Consider the following 21742-nt stretch of genomic DNA (forward strand, 5'->3'; position numbering starts at 1 on the left):
AGCATCGATCCAGCAAGAGACAGACAAAAACAGAGGACCCTAGAGACAGAGAGATGGAGACAGAGCGAGGCAGGAAGATAGAGACACAGGCAACGATGAACACAGAGAGAGACATGATGGCAGAGAGACAGTGACCAGAAGAGAGAAGAAAACAGGAGCAGAGGGGGACGCGAAGATGGAGAAAGGAACAGAGAGATGAGAGAGACACAGAGACAGAGTGCAGACAGGCAGAGATAAGGGTCCCTGGAAAGAAACACAGAGACCGACAGAGACAGAGATAAAGAGAAACCCAGCCGGACACGGTGACTCACGCCTGTAATCCCAGCACTTTGCAAGGCGGATCACCTGAGGTCAGGAGTTCGAGACCAGCCTGGCCAATGTGGCAAAACCCCGTCTCTACTAAAAACACAAAAATTGGCCGTGTGTGGTGGTGCGTGCTTGTAGTCCCAGTTGCTTGGGAGGCTGCGGTAGAAGAATCACTTGAACCCAGGAGGCGGAGGTTGCAGTGAGCCAATATCACGCCACTGCACTCCAGCCTGGGAGACAGAGCGAGACTGCATCTCAAAAAAAAAAAAAAAAGACAAACCCAGAGGCTTCCAGATCAGGAGAAGCTGAGACAGGAAGCAAGCAAGGGTGCCCAGGCTGCAGGCTCAAGGGTGCCCGGCGGGTACACTTTCCCCAAGTGGATGCCTGTGTGGTGTCTGGGCGCGCCTGGGTGTGTCTCCAGCCCTCTCCCGCCAAGTCTCCCTGAGTGGGAATAGTGTGTGTGTGAGCCGAGGGGCGGGGCCCCCACGAGGGTTGTGTTTTTGTTAGTGGGCGTGTCCGTGTGTAGGGTTCTATGGTTTGGTATCTCTGGGTGTGTCCATGTGGGCTGCCTCAGTGTGCAGCCAGGCATGTCTGTTCGTGTCTTGCTTCCCTGGGGTTGGTGGGTCCAGGGTCCCACATGACCTAGGACACAAGGAGGGAGAGGGCTGTGTCCTTGGGTTCCTCGCAGAGAGGTGCGCATGAGGCCAAGGGCAGTGTCACCGGGTCAGTGCGTGAGGCTGGGAGGTAATGTGCGTCACCAGGTCGGTGCCTCCTGTGGGTCTGCATAGGAGGGTTTTGATCTGTGCTGGTGCGGATGGCGTACACACCCATGAGTGGCTCGTGCTGTGGCACATGGTGATGTCCTAGGTCATGTGTCGCTCTGGGAGTTGTGGTGCGCCTTCCACACTGCGTTTGCTGCTGTGTAGATCAGTGTGTGTGTTTTCTCTTGGTGGGCCTTTTGTATGTAACATTGTGGGCCGGTTGCGGTGGCTCACACCTGTAATCCCAGCACTTTGGGAGGCTGAGGCGGGTGGATCATCTGAGGTTGGGAGTTCGAGACCAGCCTGACCAATACGGGGAAACCCTATCTCTACTAAAAATACAAAATTAGCCGGATATGGTGGCGCATGCCAGTAATCCCAGCTACTGCTGAGGCAGGAGAATCGCTTGAACCCGGGAGGCGGAGGTTGCCATGAGCCAAGATTGCACCACTGCACCCCAGCTTGCGTACCACTCAGGGGTGTGACTGTGTGTCTCAGGTCAGGGTGCATGTCCCTGTTGGGGGCCCCTTCCTTCCCAGCCCCAGCACCCCGCCTGAGTACCAGCCACCCCAAGTGTACCGTGCTTGTGGAGCTGTGTTACATTGTGTCAGAGGACGTGCCCCTCCCCCACTGCTGTGTTGTGTGGGTGGTGGTAGGCTCAGTGTCCGTGGTATCAGTGGGTGACATGTGGTGTTTGATGGGACATGTGGTCGTTTGTAGAAGGTTGCGTGTGTTGGGAAATGTGTGTCTATGTGTTTTCCGTCTCTGCGTGCTGGCATGTTACTCCATGTCTGTTGTTTGTGTGGCCACGCATGCTGGAATATACGTGCTGGGTCACGTGGAGGTATCGCATGTGATGTTTGGGTGTGGCTTATGGGTCGGAGGTGATGGTGTATGTTGTTTTTTGTTGTTTTTGTTTGTTTTGGAGATGGGATCTTGCTATGCTGCCCAGGCTGGTCTCAAAACACCTGGGCTCAAGCAGTTCTCCCACCTCAGCCTCCCAAACTGCTGGGATTACAGGCACAAGCCACGGCACCCAGCCGTTACGTTGCATTTGGGCATTGGGGCCTCTGTAAGTCCAACCCCACCCCCCTTCCCCGGGGCATTGTCCTGGGTCGTGTCCTGTGTGGCCAGAATATGTCAGAATCATCTTGCCTCAGGCATGTGCTGGTTGGGTTTCTCCGGTGTCGCTGTACCTTGTGGGTCTCTGCATCCACTCAGCTTGTCCTCTGACCGTACGTTTGAATCGCATCGTGCACCGGGCATGCTGGATCGGTGTGTGTTGTGAATCATCACTGCGAGCACTTGTGTTGGAGTCGCCAGGCGCCACGAAGTGTGTGCATTTCCCTTGGTGCTGGGCGACTGCGGGCTGCTCTAGGTATGTCCCTAAGTGTTGTGTGCCTGCACGTATCGGGTTTCATTCCAAGGGTGTGTAGTGTTTGTGAAACTGAAGACTGCACAGTGGTAACATAGGTGTGTGGTGTGTGGTGTCAGGGTGTCACTACTTTAACATATGTTGTGTGTTTGTGTAACACTTGGTGTATGTTGTGTTTGTGTGGCCACAGATGTGCATCATCTGATTTGTGCTGTTTGGATGTGTGTCAGAGTAAGTTATGGGCTGGATGCAGTGGCTCACACCTGTAATCCCAGCACTTTGGGAGGCCTAGGCAGGCGGATCACCTGAGGTCAGAAGTTCGAGACCAGCCTGACCAATATGGTGAAACCTGGTCTCTACTAAAAATACAAAACTTGGCCGGTTGTGGTCGCGGGCACCTGTAGTCCCAGCTACTTGGGAGGCTGAGACAGCAGTACTGCTGGAACCCGGGAGGCAGAGGTTGCAGTGAGCCGAGATCATACCACTGCACTCCAGCCTGGGTGACAGTGTGAGACTCCGTCTAAAAAAAAAAAAAGAAAGTTTGACAACTTTGAGTGTAATATTTGTGCCTGTGTGTGGACAGTGTTTGGGTGGGTGTGTGCGCCGCGGGATGCTGCCTGCCTTGCTGAGTGGTGGTGTGTGTCACACCATGTGTGTGGTGTCTGGGTGTGGCTGTGGGTTTCAGAGTTTGCTGGGAGTTGTGAGTCACTCTGTGTAGGTTGTGTTATGTGCCATGGTGTGTTAGTCTCCGTCTTGGGCCGTGAAATGTCCTGCAGTGTCTGGGTGCGGTGAGTGGAGGTGTGTGTCACAAGGTACAGACCGTTGTGTGTGACAAAGCCCATTGTGTGTCAGTGTGTGTCTTTCTCCACGTGGATGGATGTCTCTTCTTCGCTCTGCCCTAAGACACACCCCTGCCCCTCCTTAGTCTCGAAAGGGGGGGGCTGGGGAGCCTCCCCCTACCCTGAGGCCTCCCCTGCCCCTCCCCGCCCTGCCTGGCCGTCACCACTCCCCAGAGGGCACAGGGCTCTGCTGTGCCTCAGAGCAAAAGTCCCGGAGCCAGCAGAGCAGGCTGACGACCTGCAAGCCACAGTGGCTGCCCTGTGCATGCTGCGAGGTAGGGGACCCTGGGCAGGAAGCTGGCTGAGCCCCAAGACCCCGGGGGCCATGGGCGGGGATCTGGTGCTTGGCCTGGGGGCCCTGAGGCGCCGAAAGCACTTGCTGGAGCAGGAGAAGTCTCTGGCCGGCTGGGCACTGGCGCTGGCGGGAATTGGCATCGGACTCATGGTGCTGCATGCAGAGATGCTGTGGTTCGGGGGGTGCTCGGTGAGTGGGGCCTGGTGGCTGCGAGCCGGGACTCCTGGGTCTGAGGGAAGAGGGGCTGAGGGTCAGTCTGAGGGAGGAGGGACTGGGGGTCATCAGGACTTCTGGGTCCGAGGGAGGAGGGACTGGGGGTCGGGACTCCTGGGTCCGAGGGAGAAGGGGCTGAGGGTCGGGACTCCTGGGTCCAAGGGTCCGAGGGAGGAGGGGCTGGGGGTCGGGACTCCTGGGTCCGAGGGAGGAGGGGCTGGGGGTCGGGACTCCTGGGTCCGAGGGAGGAGGGGCTGGGGGTCGGGACTCCTGGGTCCGAGGGAGAAGGGGCTGAGGGTCGGGACTCCTGGGTCCGAGGGTCCGAGGGAGGAGGGGCTGGGGGTCAGGACTCCTGGGTCCGAGGGAGGAGGGGCTGGGGGTCGGGACTCCTGGGTCCGAGGGAGGAGGGGCTGGGGGTCGGGACTCCTGGGTCCGAGGGAGAAGGGGCTGAGGGTCGGGACTCCTGGGTCCAAGGGTCTGAGGGAGGAGGGGCTGGGGGTCGGGACTCCTGGGTCCGAGGGAGGAGGGGCTGGGGGTCGGGACTCCTGGATCTGAGGCAGGAGGGGTTGGGGCCTGGACTCTTGGGTCTGAGGGTGGAGGGGTTGGGGGCCTAGACTCTTGGGTCTGAGGGAGGAGGGGTTGGGGGCCTAGACTCTTGGGTCTGAGAGAGGAGAGGCTTTGGCTGGGACTCCTGGGAGCAGAGAGAGTTAGTTGCTGGGGCCTTCTCTGCAAAAGGAAGGGAATATTCGTCTCAGTGTTTCAGTCTTTGAAGATGTTGCAATAGATGGCCAGAGGTCCAGGACCCCGGGAGGCCAGAGGGTGGCTGGTCAGACACTCAAGTCCCCCAAGAGCCTATAAGGGGAGAGGTAGCCCCAAGTGGGGTGAAGGGTGGAGGAACGACGAAGTTCTTCTAGGAGGCGGCAGCTCTTTGGTCCTTATCTAGCCTCTAGCATTTACCTAATGCCTCAGATGCAAAGGGCAGAAGAACCTGGCCGGGGTGGGGATGGGAAATGGGAACAAACTTCCCCAGCTGCCTCCCCCGTCCCACCCCAACCCAGTCCCCACTGTTAACAAGCCCAATTTCTCCCCACAGCAACATGCTGATTAGTTAGGGAAATTGTGTCAGGGTAGGCTTACAGTGGCCTGACTCCTAGGTGCCAGGGGAGGAGGGGCTGGGTCCTGGACTCCTAGGTACCAGGGGAGGAGGGGCTGCATCCTGGACTCCTAGGTACCAGGGGAGGAGGGGCTGGGTCATGGACTCCTAGGTACCAGGGGAGGAGGGGCTGGGTCATGGACTCCTAGGTACCAGGGGAGGAGGGGGCTGCGTCCTGGACTCCTAGGTGCCAGGGGAGGAGGGGGCTGCGTCCTGGACTCCTAGGTACCAGGGGAGGAGAGGCTGCGTCCTGGACTCCTAGGTACCAGGGGAGGAGGGGCTGGGTCCTGGACTCCTAGGTACCAGGGGAGGAGGGGCTGGGTCCTGGACTCCTAGGTACCAGGGGAGGAGGGGCTGCGTCCTGGACTCCTAGGTGCCAGGGGAGGAGGGGCTGGGTCCTGGACTCCTAGGTACCAGAGGAGGAGGGGCTGGGTCCTGGACTCCTAGGTACCAGGGGAGGAGGGGCTGGGTCCTGGACTCCTAGGTGCCAGCGGAGGAGGGGCTGGGTCCTGGACTCCTAGGTACCAGGGGAGGAGGGGCGGGGTCCTGGACTCCTAGGTACCAGGGGAGTAGGGGCGGGGTCCTGGACTCCTGAATCTTGAGAAGAAGGGGGCTTGGAATGTCTTTGGGGCATAAGGGCTGACTCTGAAGATCCTGGTGAGTTGGGAAGGGAAAGGTGGGGTCAGGACAGGTCTCAGCAGGCCCCTGTCACATTCCAGCCCTGGTCAGGCCAGTGATCAGGGCAGATGAAGGACAAGGATTGGAATAAGTGGCTTGAGGGGAGAACAGACTTGCTCAACAGGAAAGGAGGGGCTGGAGACCTCTCTGGGGGAAGGGTTGTGGAACTGGGCTGGTAGGGCCAGCGGTGGACACTGATTTGAATGTCGGGTAGATTCCTGAGGGTCTGATGTTCTGACTTGGATCTGGAGGGTGTGGTGGGCAGCTCTGGAGTGACCAAGAGCCACGTGGAGGGTCAGGCAGGCAGCTTCCTCTGGCCGGCGGCGGGCACTGAGGGGGTGGGGCCACCGAATCCCATGCCAACAGGAAGCATGGCCGGGGCCTGCCCTCCGCTCCCACGCCGAATCACCACGCCCAGCAGCCGAGGTGGGAACACAATGACCCTGGCAGATGGGAAGAGACGGGGGTCCTTCCTACCCCACCTCCCCCTCTGCTTTCTCACCCCTCATTTCTCCCTGCCCTCCACCATGGCCAGGCCACCGTCTCTATCAGTGGGACCTTGGGAAAGCTGTTGCAAATCTCTGAACCTCAATCTCCCCATCTGTAAATTGGGGTGAGGGTTAAAATACATGACCCTAAGGGTCATCCTCTACCCTTTTAAATTTATTTTATTTTATTTTTTATTTTTGTAGAGATGGGATCTTGCTTTGTTGTCTAGGCTGGTCTTAAACTCCTGGACTCAAGCAATCCTCCTGCCTCAAAGTGCTGGGATTACAGGCCTGAGCCACAGCTCCTCAGTCCCCCATTTGAGGGATCTGTTAGTAACATCCATGTCCCCTTCCCACCTCCATCTCAATCGAATGAACTTATTTCTGCAAAGGACCCAGACACCTGCTCCCCAGGGGGAGGGGCTGGCAGAGAGTCCAAGGGAACCAGATAGAGAGATCCAAAAGCACCAGGTGGGGTGGAGGAGGGGGGATGGGAAGAGGTACGGAGAGAGACAGAGACACAGAGATACAGAGATACATGGAGAGAAAAAGAGAGATGGAGACAAAGATGCAGAAAGAGAGGTACAGCTAAAAAGAAAGACAGAGGGCTGTCGGGCTGCTGAGAAATCCACCAGTGAGAGATACACACAGAGTGTTAGAAAAGCCAAGAGAAACAGAGACCCTCAAAACACACGGAGAGACAGAGACAACCATCCCTAGAGACAGGGAAATTCAGAGACCAAAGTGTAGGCCCAAGTGCGGACAGGTCCAGGATTTGGGGGAAGAGGAACTGGAAAAGCAGAGGGGACCACCAGAGAAGCGAACTGCAGTGTGGGGAGCTGAGACAGACTGAGGAAGGAGGCAGGGAACCAGGGACCATAGATGGTGGGGGAGGGCTGGTGACAACACCACCATTGTTCAGGTAGGAGGTAGGGGAACAGGCCCCTGGGGCAGGAAACTGGCCCTCTTCCCCTGCTCAGAGGCGGGGCACTGGCCCAGCCTGGGGAGCTGGCGGCCCTTTTAGGAGAAACAGGTGCAGTGCTCTGTAAGGATACCCAGGTGGTCCCCATTCCCCTGCAAATAACCAGCTAGACTGGGGCCAACCCCTCTTAGGAAATCCAACAGCCCCAGTCCCTTCTAAGTCCCTCTCTCCAGAATCCTAGATTCCTTCAAGGTTGTGCCACATAAAGAGGGGAGGGAAAAGCAACAACAGTCTCTCTGTGGTTTCTGGAAGCCCTGTGCTTCCGGCCAGAGCTGCCCTGGGCTTAGAGCCAGCAGAGAGGGGCAGGGTGGGGGCGGTGAGGTGCAGGGGGCAGAACTGAGGGGGCTGTCTCAGAGCTGAGGCTCAGGGCTCAGGGACTCGGCTCTCTGGATGAGGGCAGGAAAGGGCGTGATTCAGTCCTTGAGGATCGAATGGTAGTTTCTGCGTTCTTCCACATTTGGGGTTGGGGATGATTGAAGTTGGTTTCTAGGGCAACACCAGCTGGGTAGGAAGGGAAGGGGAGGGGGCACTCTCTAGAGGCTGGATGTCTTTTTCTAGACACCCCTTACACACACAGCTGGAGAAGTAGTCTTGATGGGGAACGGGACAGGAATAAGATGGAATGTGAGTTTCAAGCTTCCCCTTCACGGGTATGGGTCTCGGGAACGGGACAGGAATAAGAAGGAATATGAGTTTCAAGGTTCTCCTTCATGGGTATGGGTCTCGGGAGAAGAGCTGAGGAAGAGGGTAGACACCAGCATCTGGACAGCGTTGTCCTATTGGAGAGAAAGAGCATTCCTGGGGACCAGATGATGGTGGGTTTTTTGTCTGTTTGCTTATTTCAAGATGGAGATTCGCTCTGTTGCCCAGGCTGGAGTGCAGTGGTGCCACCTCTCAGCTCACCGAAACCTCCACCTCCCAGGTTCAAGCGATTCTGATTCCTCAGCCTCCCAAGTGGCTGGGATTAAACACCCAGCTAATTTCTGTACTTTTAGTAGAGATGGGGTTTCACCACGTTGGCCAGGGCAGGTTGGAAACTCCTGACCTTAGATGATTCTCCTGCCTCGGCCTCCCATAGTGCTGGGATTACAGGTGTGAGCCACCGCTGTAGGCCCAGACGATGGTTTTGAGACTTCCTCAGAACCGACACATCAAGAGGGATTGGACTGCAGGGGAGCTTGGCTAGGAAGATTGGGAATCAAGAAAAAAATGGTGGTTTTGAAGGAAAGAAAAGGGGACTGGCCAGGTGGAGAGACACCTGGGATCTCACCCCCGTTTCTGTCCCTCCCGACAGTGGGCGCTGTACCTGTTCCTGGTTAAATGCATTATCAGCATTTCCACCTTCTTACTCCTCTGCCTCATCGTGGCCTTCCACGCCAAAGAGGTCCAGGTAGGGCAGGCCCCGCACCTCAGCCTTGCTCCCCCAACCCCCGCAGTGCCCTGTCAGCTCACACTTTCCACTCTCCTCCTCCTCCTGATCTGAGTAATGAGGTTCCTCCGCCTCAGATGCTGCACCCACACCCTCACCCACCCAGATGAGCTGAACCAAGAGCAGACAGGCAGGACCTGCCGACCAGCCCCGCTCTTCCCCTGTGGCCCCCGGCCCCCCCTTGCACACTCACGGATGCTGAGAGCGCCCCTGCAGCGCTGCTTCTGCCCCCAGGCCTCTGTCCACTGTGCCCCAGGCAACCTCAGCCTCCCAGATCCCTGTGCTCCAACATTCATCCCCAATCCAGTCCCCAAGCAACCTAAGGCCCCAGGGGTGCGCACTCTTTTTTTTTTTTTTTTTTTTTTTGGAGGCAGAGTCTTGCTCTGTTGCCCAGACTGGAGTGCAGAGGCACAATCTCTGCTCACAGCAACCTCTACCTCCTGAGTTAAAGCAATTCTTGTGCCTCAGTCTTGCAAATAGCTGGGACTACAGACACGTGCCACATCGCCCAGCTATTTTTTTTATTTTATTTTAGTAGAAACAGGGTTTTACTATGTTGCCTAGGCTGGTCTCCAACTACTGAGCTCAGGCAATCTGCCTGCCTTGTCCTCCCAAAGGGCTAGGATTACAGACTTGAGCCACCACACCCGGCCCGGTCCCAGGGGTGCCCACTCCTGATCACCCTATCTCTGTGCCAGTAACCTCCCCATGCCCCAGACCCAGGAACTCTCCCCATCCATACTCCACCTTGGGTCTCACCCAGATACAACCCATCCTTCATCGCCCAGATCCTGTTACTCCATTCCTTTTCCCCCTTGCCCCTCTCCTATCACAACTTTGCATATAAAATGGGGATTATTGGCCATGTGTGGCAATTCTCTGAGCAGTGCCTGGTACATAGAGGTGTTAAGTAAACAGCGCACATTATCATCTTATCATAGAGCAGTTAAGTGGCCTGTAGCCCAGTGCGCCATTCCCCATGGGAGGGACCCAGGCCTCAGTTTCCACATCTATAAAATGGGGGCAATAATAACAATCTCACTGGGCTGTAAGCATTTACTGAGTCACAACATGTAAACGGGACAGAGTGGTGCCTGGCGTATCCACAGTGCCCAGTACATGCTGACTTTCTTATTGCTTTGTGTTTTTTTTTGTTTATTTTGAGTTGGAGTCTCACTCTGTCACCCGGGCTGGAGTGCAGTGCCAAGATCTCGGCTCACTGCAACCTCTGCCTCCCAGGTTCAAGTGACTCTCCTACCTCAGACTCCCGAGTAGCTGGGACTACAGGTGTGCACCACCATGCTCCGATTATTTTTGTATTTTTCAGTAGAGACGGGGTTTCACCATGTTGGCCAGGCTGGTCTGGAACTCTTGACCTCAGGTGATCCACCCACCTCAGCCTCCCGAAGTGATGGGATTACAGGTGTGAGCCATCGCCCTCGGTCCATGGCTTTGTTATTGCTGATAGTATTATTATTATTACATGTGTCACCCGAAACGGAGTAGGAGCGAGCTCCAGGCATGTGGAATGCAAGCTCCAGGATGCAGGGGTTCTGTTTGGTTCACTGTGTGTCCTTTGCACATAGAACAATGCCAGGTGCACAGTCGGCGCTCCGTGAGGTTGGAAGTGGGCTGAACCTAGTGGGGTGGGTGGTGGGGGAAAGGAGGAAGAAGTGGAGAGATGTCTTCCTCAAGTCTGTCCCGCTCCCTCCCTATCCGTCTCCCTCCCAGCGCTATCTCCCTCGCTCCCGGCCAGGCAGGCACACCCCACTTATCTCAGGGCGCAGGCAGGCGCGGGCCGCCGCCTGACCCGCGCCTGACCTGCGCCTGAACCCTCCCTTCTCGGCCCCTTCCCGGCAGCTGTTCATGACCGACAACGGGCTGCGGGACTGGCGCGTGGCGCTGACCGGGCGGCAGGCGGCGCAGATCCTGCTGGAGCTGGCGGTGTGCGGGCTGCACCCGGCGCCTGTGGGGGGCCCGCCGTGCGCGCAGGGTTCAGGGTCGCCGCTGACCTCGCCGCAGCCCTGGCCGGGATTCCTGAGCCAGGGCGAAGCGCTGCTGTCGCTGGCCATGCTGCTGCGCCTCTACCTGGTGCCCCGCGCCGTGCTCCTGCGCAGCGGGGTCCTGCTCAACGCGTCCTACCGCAGCATCGGCGCTCTCAACCAGGTCCGCTTCCGCCACTGGTTCGTGGCCAAGCTTTACATGAACACGCACCCCGGCCGCCTGCTGCTCGGCCTCACGCTCGGCCTCTGGCTGACCACCGCCTGGGTGCTGTCCGTGGCTGAGAGGTGAGGGCGCTGGAGGCCTAAATGCGCAGGGGAGGGAAGGGGAGCGGAGGGCACCCGGAACCCGGACAGCCACAGCAGCCATCCTGTACCGCCGTGCAGGTTGAGGTCCCCTAGGACCAAGCAATGGAGAAAGTTCACACTCTGAACCCCTTTCCTCTTGCTGGCTAAAATTTGCCCACACTCCCATCAACTGGCTGAGAGGAACCAACAGACAAGCCCCCAGCCAAAATCCTCCACGTGCAACCTTCAGTCTCTCCAAACGCACATACGGACCCTAGGAAGCCGTTCCCTTCCGGCTCCCGGACCTCTACTGCCTCAGGTTTCCAGGCCATCTGTTCTGTCTCCAAACCTGTCTCCGGGACCTGGCTAAAGGGTTACCTCTGCCTTGGAGGAAAGGGACACATTTTCCAAATTAGCACAGAATGCACTGTAGGTAGGTGCTTTCTGTGACCCTAGGAAGGGGATGATTTGGAGCTGCTCTGGAAAATAATCCCATGCCGGGAGTCAGAACTAGATCCTGGCTGTCAGCTCTATGCTGTGTAACCCGATGCCAGGCTTCAATTTCTGTCCCTTACAGAGAAAGAGGTTGGGAGTGATCTTGGCCAGGGACTCTCAAAGTGTGGTTTCAGGACCAGCAGCATCACCTGCGAACTTGCTAATAAAAATTCTCAGGTCCCTTCTAGACCTACTGAATCCTGGGGGGTAGGGCCAGCAATCCGCTTTAGCAAGCCCTCCAGGTGAGTCTATGGCCCACCCAAGATTGAGAACCTCTGGTCTAGTATATGTGGCAAAGATCCCTGAGGGCAGGAGGAGAATGAGAAGCTCTGGCTTTAGATCTCTCCTCTCTGAGCCTCGGTTTCCACATCTGAAAAATGAGTGTCATGTTCCACCATCTGTAGTCTCCCTCAGTTTTTTTTTTTTTTTTTTTTGAGATGGAGTCTCTATCACCCAGGCTAGAGTGCAGTGGCACGATCTCTGCTCACTGCAACCTCTGCCTCCTAGCTTCAAGCGATTCTCATGCCTCAGCCTCCCGAGTGGCTGGGATTACAGGTGTGTGCCACCACGCCTGGCTAAGTTTTTTTTTTTTTTGAGGCAGAGTTTTTTTGCTCTAGTTGTCCAGGCTGGAATGCAATGGCATGATCTCAGCTCACCTCCACCTCCACCTCCCAGGTTCAAGTGATTCTTCTACCTCAGCCTCCCAAGTAGCTGGGACTACAGGCATGCACCACCATGCCCAGCTAATTTTTTTGTATTTTTAGTAGAGACAGGGTTTCTTCATGTTGGCCAGGCTAGTCTTGAACTCCCGACCTCAGGTGATCCACCCGCCTCAGCCTCCCAAAGTGCTGAGATTACAGGTGTGAGCCACTGTGACTGTCATTTTTGTATTTTTAGAAGAGACCATGTCCCCATATTCAGCTGGTCTCAAACCCCTGATTTCAAGTGATCCTCCTGCCTCGGCCTCCCAAAGTGCTGGGATTACTGCGCCTGGCCTCTGTCATGATTTTAAACTCCTTCACCTCCCAGGATCTTAGTTTTCCTAACTGGGAAATTGGTCAGAATAAGGATTAATGAATAATCCCCCCATCATGTTTCTCATCTGAAAAATGGGAGAACAGGGAGGAAGTCAAAGTTCAAAATTCCAGGGCAGAAATCCCGAAACTAGAATGAGGGTGGTGGGGTTTGTGAACAGCGCAGATTCCATCTCTGCTCCTAGAAACTCTAACCTGGTGGGCTGGGGTGTCTGGGGTCCTCATATATGCGCTTTCCCTGCTGATGTTGCTGCAAGGGGCCCGTGGACACAGTTGGACAAATCTCAACATTTCAACCCTTCCATGGCTGGACCTAAATGTCTTGTTCTGTGAAGTGAGAGGAAAGGAAGGCAGAGTCCCACCAAGCCTCTTTAGAGTTCTTTCTGGTCCTGATAGGGCCACTTCTGGACCACACAGCATCTTTGTGGAAACTGGAAAAATACACTCCTTCCTCTGGGTGGATGCAGCTGCCTGTGAGGGTCTGACTGGGTTTTGTCCCCATCTCGACTCTCTACCCTCAACCGAGTGCTCTGAATGCAGCAACCCAGGTAGCCTAACTGAGACCATACCGGCATGGAGATTGGCTAGACCCAGTCTCAAATCCCAGAGTGGCTAAGCAACTTGCCCAGGTCACACAGCTGAAAGCCAGGCAGGCTTTCCGAAGCTCAGAACTGATTGGGTTTTTGTCCAGGTGATTCTTAGGACTATGGGTGCATATGGGGAGTGGAGGGAAGCGGAGGGGAGGGGATGTCATGGAAGCCTCCATGGTAGGGTTTCAGAACTAATCCACCCTTCCCCATAGGCAGGCTGTTAACGCCACCGGGCACCTCTCCGACACACTGTGGCTGATCCCCATCACATTCCTGACCATTGGCTATGGTGACGTGGTGCCGGGCACCATGTGGGGCAAGATCGTCTGCCTCTGCACTGGAGTCATGGTGAGTACAACCCTCTTGGGGACCGATCCTTATCCCAAACTGGTCATCCTAGGACCCCAGGAAGTCATGGAGGCAACCCAGGCTCTCAGGGACAGCTCCTAAGAAACTTGAGTGTCTGGGGCCCCCACAGCCACGTTCTCTCTTTAAGACCAAGATACTCACCTGTAATCCCAACCTTGTGGGAGGCCAAGATGGGAGGATTACTTGAGCCCAAGAGTTTGAGGTTACAGTGAGCTATGATCGTTCTACTGCACTCCAGCCTGGGTGATAGAGTGAGACCCTGTCTCTAAAAAATAAAATAAAAGCCGGGCGCGGTGGCTCACGCCTGTAATCCCAGCACTTTGGGAGGCTAAGGCGGGTGGATCAAGAGATCGAGACCATCCTGGTCAACATGGTGAAACCCCGTCTCTACTAAAAATACAAAAAATTAGCTGGGCATGGTGGCGCGTGCCTGTAATCCCAGCTACTCAGGAGGCTGAGGCAGGAGAATCACTTGAACCCAGGAGGCGGAGGCTGCAGTGAGCCAAGATCATGCCATTGCACTCCAGCCTGGGCAACAAGAGCAAGATTCCATCTCAAATAATAATAATAATAAATTAAATTAAAAATCAGACCTAGGAATCCAGCCCCTAAGTCCTTGCTCTCTCTAGAAACTAGGAGCCTAGAAACTAGGACTCCATCCCTTATCCTCCTCAGAAACCCAGGCTCCTGACTTCGAAGACCCATTTTCTTTTAGAACCCAGAAATCGTCTCCCAGCCTCCATCAAGGGTGCAGAGTCCAGTTACCAAGTGCATGCCTGTGGGGCCAGGTTACCTGGGTCCAAATCCTGCTTCTGCCACTTCCTGGCTGGGGAGCTTAGGCAAGCCACGTGATCTCTCTGGGCCTCCTTCCTCATCTGTGAAACAGGGATGCTGAGCTAGCGACTCCCCATGGGCTTGCTGAGATGATTGATGGGTTCAACCACGTAAAGCACTTCCAACAGTGCCCAGCCCACAGGAAGTGCTCAGTAAAAAGGTCTGGGGGTGCCCAGGCATCCAGCTACCCCCACACCAGCTCCTGTGCCCTTAAGGATGAGGCAGAGGCTCTGCAGCCCCTGAGTCAGCCTCTTCCTGAACCCTGACATCTACCTCCTTACCTCCATAGACCCAGTCACTCAGGTCCTCACCCCCAGCCCTGGCCCCCTCTAGAGACCAGAACCTAATGCCTTGACCTTCACCTCCCTACAAGATCTGGTTCCTGTCACCCTCGGGGACCCAAGCCACTAGCTCCTAGCCCAGATGTGGGCTCAGGAAGGACATATTGATCCCCCCAATCCCTGGGTGCACAAGTGAAGGATGTGGTGATCTCCACTCCCCCAGTGATGAGTCTTTGGAGCAAGGGAAGAGGGGCAGAGACTCAGTCAGGGACCTGCAGAGCCACTCAGGACCTCCCTCATTAGGCAAAAGGAGAAACAGAAACCTAGAGAGATGCTCACAGCCTGCTCCTGGCAGAAAGGCTCCACGGCACGGTTGAGTCATCATAGCTTACTTTTACTGAGCACATACTCTGTGCCAGCCTCTGCCCTAAACACATAACAGGGGTAACTCATGAAATCCACTCAGTAACCCTGTGAGGCTCTGCCCATTTCACAGATGAGACACTGAAATACTGAGAGATTAAATAAGTTGCTCAGAGCTGGCCTTGGAACCCAGGCAGTCCCCTGGAGCCAGTGTTTGTGACTGGAAGTTGTTCTGAGTGATCAAGAGCTGAAACTATAGGGTGTAGGATACTTCCAAGGAGGACTCATTCTAACATGGGGACAGGTGAGCAGGTGCTATGAGCAGCTAGGGATTGGAAGGCCTTGAAGGACTAGGAGCACTGGGAGAAGAAAGGGAGGAGAATGTACAGAGGAAGGTGCTCAGGGAGGGCTGTGTGGATGGAGTCAGGGCTGAGTTGTCTGGATGGGAGGCGTGGACCCTGGAAGGCCTTGGGAGCCAGGCTGAGAAGTTCAGGGCAGCGGAAGCCTAGGAGATTAGAGTGGGCCAAGGGGGTTAGGGGAGGGTGAGTGGGAGGCTGGAGATGGTCCAGGAAGGAGAGGACAGGGCTGGAGCTAGGAAGTGGCTGTGGGAGTGGGAGGAGGAGGGACACTCCACAACACAGTGGCGGACCACGTCAGCAATGAGGACCCAGAGGCCTGCCTTTGGCCCAGAACCCAGCCTTCCCTTGCTCCTCCAATCATACCCTTCATGAAAGAGCCCATCCTGCGGGCGTGAATACTATGCATCAAATTTGGGCTCGGACATAAACGACTTACGATTCTAGCACCACCACTCTGAGCTGGGGACCTTGGCTCTCCTCTCTGAGCCTATTTGCTTATCTGTCAACCAGGGATGGTTATACCTGCTTTCTGTGGCTGTTGGGCAGGTTTAGGAGGGAGTCGGTGGCACATTGTCATGCCACAGGGCCTGTTCTGCCCACAGGGGGTCTGCTGCACAGCACTGCTGGTGGCCGTGGTGGCCCGGAAGCTGGAGTTCAACAAGGCGGAGAAGCATGTGCACAACTTCATGATGGATATCCAGTATGCCAAAGAGGTGAGGACGGGCATATGGCACCCACAGTACACCCCTCTTTCTTTCTTTTTTTTGAGATGGAGTTGTTCTGTCGCCCAAGCTGGAGTGCAGTGGCCTGATCTCGGCTTACTGCAACCTCCGCCTACCAGGTTCAAGTGATTCTCCTGCCTCAGCCTCCTAAGTGGCTAGGATTATAGGCGTGCGCCATCACGCCCAGCTAATTTTTGCATTTTTAGTAGCGACAGGGTTTCACCATGTTGGTCAGGCTGGACTCAAACTCCTGACCTTATGATCCACGTGCCTTGGCCTCCCAAAGTGCTGGCATTACAAGCATGAGCCACCATGCCCGGTCGGCACACCCCTCTTTCAAGAGGCACGAGTCCAGCCTTCCCACCACCCTGCTTCCCCTAGGACCCAAGAGTCCCAGCTCTAGCCCTGCCTTCCCAGAGCCCCAAGGGTCTATCTCCACTGACACTGTACCCCACCCACCCCCAGATGAAGGAGTCCGCTGCCCGAGTGCTGCAAGAAGCCTGGAGGTTCTACAAACATACTCGCAGGAAGGAGTCCCGAGCCGCCCGCAGGCATCAGCGCAGGCTGCTGGCTGCCATCAACGCGTGAGGGCTGCTTTGTATGCGCATGTATTTGTGTGCACCCATGTCCCAGTCACCTCTCTGCACGGCTTGTGTGTGTGTGGTGTCCATGCCTGTCCAGGTCAGGATGCCCAGGTGTGGTCTCACATAACAGCCTGTCCACATGGATCTGACCACGCATGACCCTCTATATGTCTGTGCTGGTTTGTCTTTGCATATCTTGGCGTGTCTGTGGACCTGGGTATCTGGGTCTCTACTGGGGATGGGGGCTCATGGGGATGCAGGGTGCAGTCATCCCCTCCCACTCCTTCAGCTCTTTGACAACTTTTCTTTTTTTGTTTTTGGGTGAAGATTCCTAATGAAGTCTCGCTCTTGTTGCCCAAGCTGGAGTGCAATGGCACGATCTCGGCTCACTGCAACCTCCACTTCCCACGTTCAAGTGTTTCTCCTGACTCAGCCTCCCGAGTAGCTGGGATTACAGGCGCCCACCATCACACCTGGCTAATTTTTGTATTTTTAGTAGAGACAGGCTTTCACCATGTTGGCCAGGCCAGTCTCGAACTGCTGACCTCAGGCGATCTGCCCGCCTCGGCCTCCCAAAGTGCTGGGATTACAGGCATGAGCCACCACGCCTGGCCAACTTTTCTTCTTTGTTGTTTCTTCATTTGCTTCTCCTCCCTTCATCCCACCCCTGAGCTACAGCCACGCTTAGGGACAGGCTTGTACAACTGACTCCCCTTCTTCCCACAGGTTCCGCCAGGTGCGGCTGAAACACAGGAAGCTCCGGGAACAAGTGAACTCCATGGTGGACATCTCCAAGGTACAAGGATCCCGTGGGAGGAGGTCTCCAAGAAAGGGGAGGTTGGGGCCACAGGAATGGAAATCTGGCCCTAGAACAGGGAACCTTGGCAGGGGCCTGGCACACACAGGTTGTCAGTAAAGGTCTGTGGTTGAATGAAAGGAAGGAAGGAAGGAAGGAATGATCCAACACAGAGCTTTTTACGTTCACGCAAGGCACAGATCCCTTATAAATTTAGAAAAAAAAATTGCACAAAGAACCCCAGTGTTTGGTTTCAAAATATCTTTATGGTTAAGTTACTTACATGTGGACGGATATAAAATTCCTTCCAATTACAACTCATACAATAAAACCAAAGCAAATTTACAAACCAAGCCCTTAGATGGCAAAACCAATAAAATTAAAATTAACAACACTGACAAGGAGACAGGTGGCATTGTTTCCGTAAAACTCAATCTCTGCTGCTCCTGTGGAGGGGGTGCCCAGGGCCACAGGGACTTCCACGCAAGCTTGGCCGGCCAAGGCGTGACTCAGCTACCCGCCCCTTCCTTCTGCTGAGACCGCCTGATTTCGCCAGTGCTCAGGGACAGTGACACAACAGCCCCTTGGCCCCGCTCACAGCACCTTCTGGTTATCCCGTGGCCTTTGCTTTTTCTTATTAGCCCACGACAGTTCAAACAGTGGCCTCTGGCACCAATGCCATGGTAAGCACAGTCACAGGTGCAGGTCCCAAAACCGCACGGCCCGTCTCAGTGAGGAGGCGGTGGCCCAGATCTGCAGGAATGGGCAGGCGGTAATTTCTGAAGGTTATCAAGCCAAAAAATACACAATTCAAGAATTTCTATAGAAAACTCACAAACCCTCAGGGATCAAGCTGTGAGTCCTAGTGAGAGAATGTAGTCAAAGACTGTGTGGATGTTGAAGTCGGGTATCATCCATGCTACAAATATTTAATGAGCACCTACTATGTTCTAGGTCTTATTTCAGGGGCTGCCTTGGGCATGTCATTTAATTGTTCCATGCCTGTTTCCTCAGCTGTAAGATGGGAACAGGATTCCCACTCCCCATGGCTTTTAGGATTTTAAACCATACCGGGAAACACCTGGGCAGGTAGCTGGGACGTGGTAGGTGGTCAATCCATGTTAACAGTTATTGAGGATAATCCCAAGAGGACCATAAGGTTGTAGTCAATGTTTCCTTTGCCTTTCCCTATGGAGCAGGCGGGGGTCGACCCCAGCCCCCTGACGCCACTGACCCTCTCCTCCCTCTCAGATGCACATGATCCTGTACGACCTGCAGCTGAATCTGAGCAGCTCACACCGGGCCCTGGAGAAACAGATTGACACGCTGGCAGGGAAGCTGGATGCCCTGACCGAGCTGCTTAGCACAGCCCTGGGGCCGCGGCAGCTTCCAGAACCCAGCCAGGAGGCCACGTAGCTGGTGAGTGGGCTGGGACCTGGGCAGGAAGGCATCCTGGAGGAAGGGTTCCTGTGGCCAGCACCCTGTGTGGCCAAGGGGGCGGGGCATGGCCTGGAGACAAGGCCCCCTTTTCTCATCAGCTCTGGCACTGGCTGGAGAAAGGACTCAGCTCAGGGCTGGACTGGCAGTGAAGAAAGATGTTCACTCTCCCCTTCACTGACGCTTGATGCCCTTCTCCCTCTTTGCTTGCTCTCTCTCTCTCTCTGCCTGTCCTGGGCACATTCTCTGGCTCTGTCCATCCAATGTCTCTATCTGAATGCCTCTGTCCCTCCCACACCCTGGCCTCGGGGTCTGGAGATACCTACCCTCCGCCTCCCACCTCTGCCCGCCGGTTTCCATCTGCACCTCAGTGTGTCCTGCTCTCGCTCCCCCTCTTCCTGGCCTGTCTGCCCATCAGTCTCTCTGTCTCTCCAGGACCCAGGGAGGAGGAATCAGGCTAATTTCCCCAGGACTGAGGTGATGGATGCCCTCTCTGCCACTCCTGACCCAGCCCTGAACAAAGCACCTCAAGTGCAAAGAGCAAAGGGGGCCCTGGCTTGGAGTGGGTTGGCTCGCTGACGGCTGCTGGAGGGGACGCTGGCTGAAGTGGGGAGGCCCTGGCCCACCTGAGACCCCAGGTGGGAACATGGACACCACCACTCTGCATACCCTCATCAAAAACACTCTCACTATGCTGCTATGGACGACCTCCAGCTCTAGGTTACAAGTGGAGGTGCCTGGAGGTCGGACTCCTGGGTCTCCAGGGAAGAGGGCACTGGGGGCCCGGATCCAGGATTCTGGGAGGCTTCAGTTACCGCTGGCCGAGCTGAAGCACTGGGTATGAGGCTGGGGTGGGACAGGAGGTGGCACACCCTGGCGGGACAACAAAGAGGACACCATTTTCCCAGAGCTGCAGAGAACACCTGGTGGGGGAGGAAGAAGTGTAACTCACCAGCCTCTGCTCTTATCTTTGTAATAAATGTTAAACAAAGCCAGAAGTTGACATTTCCCTCTAAACACGTCTACACTTCTAACTGGCAGGCCGGTGGAGGACCGCTGCCCTGTCTGAACCTGTTTCAGAGGCCTCCTCGCCTAAGTGCCCTCCTAGCTCTGTAGGCTGGGCAGTCCTCAGCAAACCCCTGCCCATATCTCAGGCAAAGACAATGGCTTTGAACTCACATAGATCAGGGTCCAAATCCTGGTTCTGCCATCCACTGGCTGTGTGACCTCGGGTAAGTGGCTTCACCTCTCAACAGTTTACCTTACCTGTAAGATGGGACTGCCTCCCCATGGAACTGCTGTGAAGGTTAAAACAGAGTAGCCCAGAGGCATTTAGTAAGAACCAAATATGTGAGAGAGAATCTTTTGTTTTTTTTGAGATGGAGTCTTGCTCTGTCACCCAGTCTAGAGTGCAGTGGCATGATCTCTGCTCACTGCAACCTCCGCCTCCTGGGTTCAAGCGATTCTCCTGCCTTAGCCCTCGAGTAGCTGGGATTACAGGCACCTGCCACCACACCCAGCTAATTTTTGCATTTTTAGTAGCAATGGAGTTTCACTGTGTTGTGAAGGCTGGTCTTGAACTCCTGGGCTCAAGCCATCTGCCTGTGTCAGCCTCCCAAAGTGCCGGGATTACAGGTGTGAGCCACTGTGCCTGGCCAAGAATCATTTTTATCATTGGTTTTGACTTTCACACACAATACATGGCTGCCCTTTTTCTGATTTTTTGTTGCTTTTCTCCCTCTGTTCATGCCTTACCAGAATCTAGATGACAACTCACCCATCAAGAGACTAACAAAAGCCCCAAACCGCCCCAAACCACCCACATACCCGTCTCACATCCGCTCAAGAGAGGATGTGAAAGGGAAGGGGGCAAACGAGGGGGCTGATGCTGCCAGAGGCCCTACTGTGTGCTCAGCTCTGTTTATAAGTCACCATAACCACTCTCCTGATCCTCCTCACCCCACTGCACAGATATAGAAACTGAGGAATCAAGGCTCTTCTTGGAGCTTCCCTACCCCACTGCATAGAGATAGAAACTGAGTTTGAAGGGGAGCCAGGCCTCCCCTCGGGCCCCCAGCCGGAAGCTAGGAATCCAGGCTGCAGAGCTCAGATTCACGCCCATCCCGCCCTACTGCCAAGGTGAGTCAGAGGCAGAGTGGCCTTGGGCCTCAAACCCCAGACTAACTTCCCGCAATGGCTTCATTCCAGCTTGAGGGGCTGATTCATTCTTACTTCCCTCCTCTGGAGGGAAAGATGGGGCTGCAAGTCATCCCTTTCTGCTGAGCTATCTTTGGATTTCCCTTAAAGTCCACAGCCAGCCTCGCCCCTTCATCCCTGAGAGCTAAACTGGGGCCTTTGCCACCCACTGCCACAAACTGCCCTTCCTCTGGAGGCCGGCCCACCAGGGGAGTAAAGGCGGGGACTCAAGAAAGGAAATGGATGAGACCTCCAGAAATTGCTGACACCCTTCCCCTGCAAGAAGCCCTCCTGGCAGTGTTGCCAAAGCCTCTGCCAAACTTGTTCTTCTGGGACCACTCTTTCCTTGCCCACTCCCTTTTAGCTGGCAAACTTCTTCCTACGCCTCTTTCAGGCCTCAGCTTACATATCCTCTCCTCCAGGAGGCCCTATCTGACACTCCTACAGCCTCATAAAGCTAGCCCTATCACAATAATCATATTGGGTCTGGCCAGGCGCGGTGGCTCACGCCTGTAATCCCAGCACTTTTGGAGGCCAAGGCGGGCAGATCACCTGAGGCCAGGAGTTTGAGATCAGCCTGGCCAACATGGTGAAACCCCGTCTCTACTAAAAATATAAAAACTAGCCAGGTGTGGTCGTGTGCGCCAGCTACTTGGGAGTCTAACTGAGGCAGGAGAATTGCTTGAACCCAGGAGGCAGAGGTTGCAGTGAGCCAAGATTGCACCACTGCACTCCAGCCTGGGTGACAGTGAGAGTCCGTCTCAAACAACAACAAATTAACCAGATATAGGGGCACACACTTGTGGTCCCAGCTACTTGGGAGGCTGAGCTGGTAGGATCACTTGAGGAACCTGGGAAGTTGAGGCTGTAGTGAG

At 55.4% G+C, this 21742-nt stretch overlaps 1 protein-coding gene across 2 annotated transcripts; it reads left to right on the plus strand.

Annotated features, from left to right (window-relative positions):
- The first annotated feature begins 2959 nt into the window (after positions 1 to 2959).
- On the plus strand, positions 2960 to 21437 carry KCNN4 (potassium calcium-activated channel subfamily N member 4). 2 transcript variants are annotated; one of them, XM_012446749.2, is made up of 9 exons: positions 2960 to 3765; positions 8385 to 8480; positions 10380 to 10807; positions 13139 to 13274; positions 15735 to 15845; positions 16320 to 16438; positions 17165 to 17234; positions 18486 to 18653; positions 19107 to 21437. In XM_012446749.2, exons 1-8 carry the CDS (start codon positions 3316 to 3318, stop codon positions 18648 to 18650), a joined length of 1575 nt encoding a protein of 524 aa, XP_012302172.1. In that variant the 5' UTR covers positions 2960 to 3315; the 3' UTR covers positions 18651 to 18653; positions 19107 to 21437. The 2 variants fall into 2 exon arrangements, with proteins under 2 accessions (XP_012302172.1, XP_012302173.1); XM_012446750.2 differs by lacking the exons at positions 18486 to 18653; positions 19107 to 21437 and having other exon boundaries at positions 16320 to 16452; positions 17165 to 17223.
- The last annotated feature ends 305 nt before the right edge of the window (positions 21438 to 21742 follow it).

This window comes from Aotus nancymaae, unplaced genomic scaffold (assembly GCF_030222135.1).
Source record: "Aotus nancymaae isolate 86718 unplaced genomic scaffold, 86718_ANA_hifiasm-v0.15.2.pri h1tg000028l, whole genome shotgun sequence".
Taxonomy (NCBI): domain Eukaryota; kingdom Metazoa; phylum Chordata; class Mammalia; order Primates; family Aotidae; genus Aotus; species Aotus nancymaae.

Excerpts from the sequence above, each read along its gene's own strand:
- KCNN4 (XM_012446749.2), top strand. The coding sequence starts at position 3,316 with ATGGATGTCTCTTCTTCGCTCTGCCCTAAGACACACCCCTGCCCCTCC. Across the intron at positions 8,481-10,379 it reads TCCACGCCAAAGAGGTCCAG|CTGTTCATGACCGACAACGG; the intron begins GTAGGGCAGGCC and ends CCTTCCCGGCAG. Across the intron at positions 17,235-18,485 it reads CCATGGTGGACATCTCCAAG|ATGCACATGATCCTGTACGA; the intron begins GTACAAGGATCC and ends CCTCCCTCTCAG.